Source organism: Spermophilus citellus (genome assembly GCF_964194105.1).
Source record: "Spermophilus citellus genome assembly, contig: SCAFFOLD_304, whole genome shotgun sequence".
In the NCBI taxonomy this organism is placed as follows: domain Eukaryota; kingdom Metazoa; phylum Chordata; class Mammalia; order Rodentia; family Sciuridae; genus Spermophilus; species Spermophilus citellus.
Genome location: NW_027672931.1, coordinates 96,489 through 99,035, shown reverse-complemented (window position 1 = coordinate 99,035; position 2,547 = coordinate 96,489). Strand labels below are relative to the sequence as shown.

General features: G+C 52.3%; 1 protein-coding gene across 1 annotated transcript; it reads right to left on the bottom strand.

Moving 5' to 3' along the window:
* Positions 1-1,119: 1,119 nt before the first annotated feature.
* LOC308640346 (2-aminoethanethiol dioxygenase-like) lies at positions 1,120-2,169 on the bottom strand. Its single transcript, XM_081312287.1, has one exon. The coding sequence runs from the start codon at positions 2,015-2,017 to the stop codon at positions 1,307-1,309; it is 711 nt and encodes a 236-aa protein (XP_081168413.1). The 5' UTR covers positions 2,018-2,169; the 3' UTR covers positions 1,120-1,306.
* Positions 2,170-2,547: the final 378 nt, after the last annotated feature.

Below are 2,547 nucleotides of genomic sequence, written 5' to 3'. Positions count from 1 at the left end.
ATTATTTCTCCAGGCTAGATCATCTATGCCTTCCACCTCTTGTTTCTGCTTCTTCCTACAGAAATCGACATCAGATGAAACAAATTCACGAGCACTCTATTATTTGAGGATGAGGGCTGAGACAACACTGCCAGCAAGGCAGCAAGAACCACAGCCCTCTGAAACAGTAGCGTTCCTGGGAGAATGTGAAACAATATTTATCTACTTTTACAAGAAGATACTGGAAATAAACAGGGGTATGGATTTTAACATTGACTAGAGGTGTTTTACATTCAGTTTTTTGGAAGCATAACTGATTCAGGTTCTCTGAATCTTCTGGTTAGAAAACACAGGATTACACTATCAACTCATTGAGACAAGAAAAAACGTTACTTGAGGATAACATGGTCCTTGCATTTAAGGTGAATCTGCAACAAGAAATCTGCTCAACTCACAGAGATCTGGAGATTCTTGGGGGGGGGGGGGGAGGGGAGATGAGCCCTAAGTGACCAGCTCTCTGAGATATGCAGGTGAATTTCTTAGTAGATGCTGCCCCAGTAAACCAGATGTGGCTACTGGGCAAGCGGAAGAAAGAGAATACATCTTGTCCTTGACATGCATAGTTGTTTTGACGGTGATACCCAAATTCTGAAAAGACAATTTAGTTTTTACAGGGAATTAATTAGGCAAGACAACTCACTTTCAAAGTAGCTCAACTTTTAGAACTTGGTTTGTACCAATCCTTGAACTACAAACAATTCAAACCACTGGGTCATGCTCAGTCAATAAGTTAAAAAACTATAAGGATCAAAAGGTCATAAGGGCAGCAGTGAAAACCAAATCCTATTTACCAAAGGAGTGGGATTAAGAAAATCATTTAGTGTATTCTGTACAGAATGGTTTACCGAGGAAGCATATTTTCATTATGGCTCTAGGATGGAAGCGCTTCAGAGTCCCCAGCCCACTCCCACAGATCAAAGCCCCGGTGGCAATGACAGTACCAGGAAACCTAGCCTCCTGCCCACCCCGCCCCCATAACCGTGCCGGGTGGCTGTGGTCCAGTCGCCCCTGCTTCCCAAGCTGCAGAGGAACCGGCTGTTGCTCACTCCAGTACATCCAACACGCGGCATTGTGGGCAGAGAGAGCCCTTGTGGTGGGTCACAGCCAGCCAGGCTGATAAGGGTACGGCATGTCTTCTACCCAACGCTCCGTGGCGCCGTTTGCTTCAAGGGAAGACCTTGGGACCTGGATAGGGCTCTCCCTCGCACCAGAAGTCATCAGCCTGCGGGGTTTCCAGGAGCCACACCTCTCGGGGCAGGTCACTGGCCTAGCCAGAGGCCTCCTTGGGCCTGACAGGTTCCAGCACCCGGTAATAGTGGCAGTCACGGCCATCGTCCGGGTCGTAGGGTGGGGCCAGGATGTCCAGAAAGGCAGCGGGTCCGTCCACCGCGTCGATCTGGTGCAGGTTGTCCCGGTGAGGGGTGAGGACGCAGGGGCCGCTGGCTTCGGTGTACTCAGCCCGAGAGCTCAAAACTCCGGGCCGCGCAGCTTCCCGCTCTCGAGCCTGCAGCGGCGCCTCGAACTGCTGCTCTGGCGGCAGGGCCCGTGGTCGTTGCCCGCTGCCCGCCTCCAACTTGTCCATGCAGCTAATGCGCACGGTGCCGTAGAGGACCTTGAGCATACCGTGCATGCCAGGGTGGTCGTGGAGCGGGATGGACGTGCCGCTCTTGAGCAGGAACACGCCAAGGCTGAAGCCGTCAGTCTCGTATATATGCATGTAGGTGACCGGCGGTAGGTTGGGCGACAGCGGTTGCAGCGTGGCCTTACGCGGGGCGATGTTGAAGTCCTCGGCGCGGACCTGGGTCAGCAGGCTCTCCAGCTTGCTCAGGTTTTCAGGGAAGCCAGGAGGCATCGGCGCCTCCGGGCCAGACGCCGAGCCAAGGTCGGAAGCGCTGCGGCCACCCCCGCTGTCCCGGAAGGTGAGGCACGCCTGGCGGGCGATCCATTGGATCAGGGAAGCCATGTTGTCTCGGGGCATGCTCGGCTGTTCTTCCGTGTGCCGGACCGGCTCCCTCCTTTCCTCCGACCTTTGCGGTCCTCGGCGGCCGCCACGGTGGCTAGCAGCCCTAGGCGAGGCGGGAGGCCCCGCAATGATCGGCCCTTCGGGCGCGCGACGCGCCGGCCGCCGCCAACCTCAGCAGTCACGCGCCCGCAACGGCCCAGCGCGCTCGCCTCCTATAAGAGTATTTCATCCAGGAAAAAAACACAGATTGAGATTTGGAATATCATATTTAAGCAGCTAGCAGAGACCGTGTTTCATTTGAAGCTCTGTTTTTATCCACTGGTATAGTGCAAATAATGTGAAACCTGAAAATTTACACTTTTTCTATCTACAAACCATTGAAAATAAGAGAAACAAACATGAAGAACAAATTGTGTTTATTGAAAGGGAGAATCCTCCCCAGTATCAAAAAAATTAAAAAAAAAAATTGTGCAGCTCTTTTCATATATGAGAATTTTTTTGCTTCAGAAACACTGATTGACCATGCTATTCCTGCAAGGCTCTGC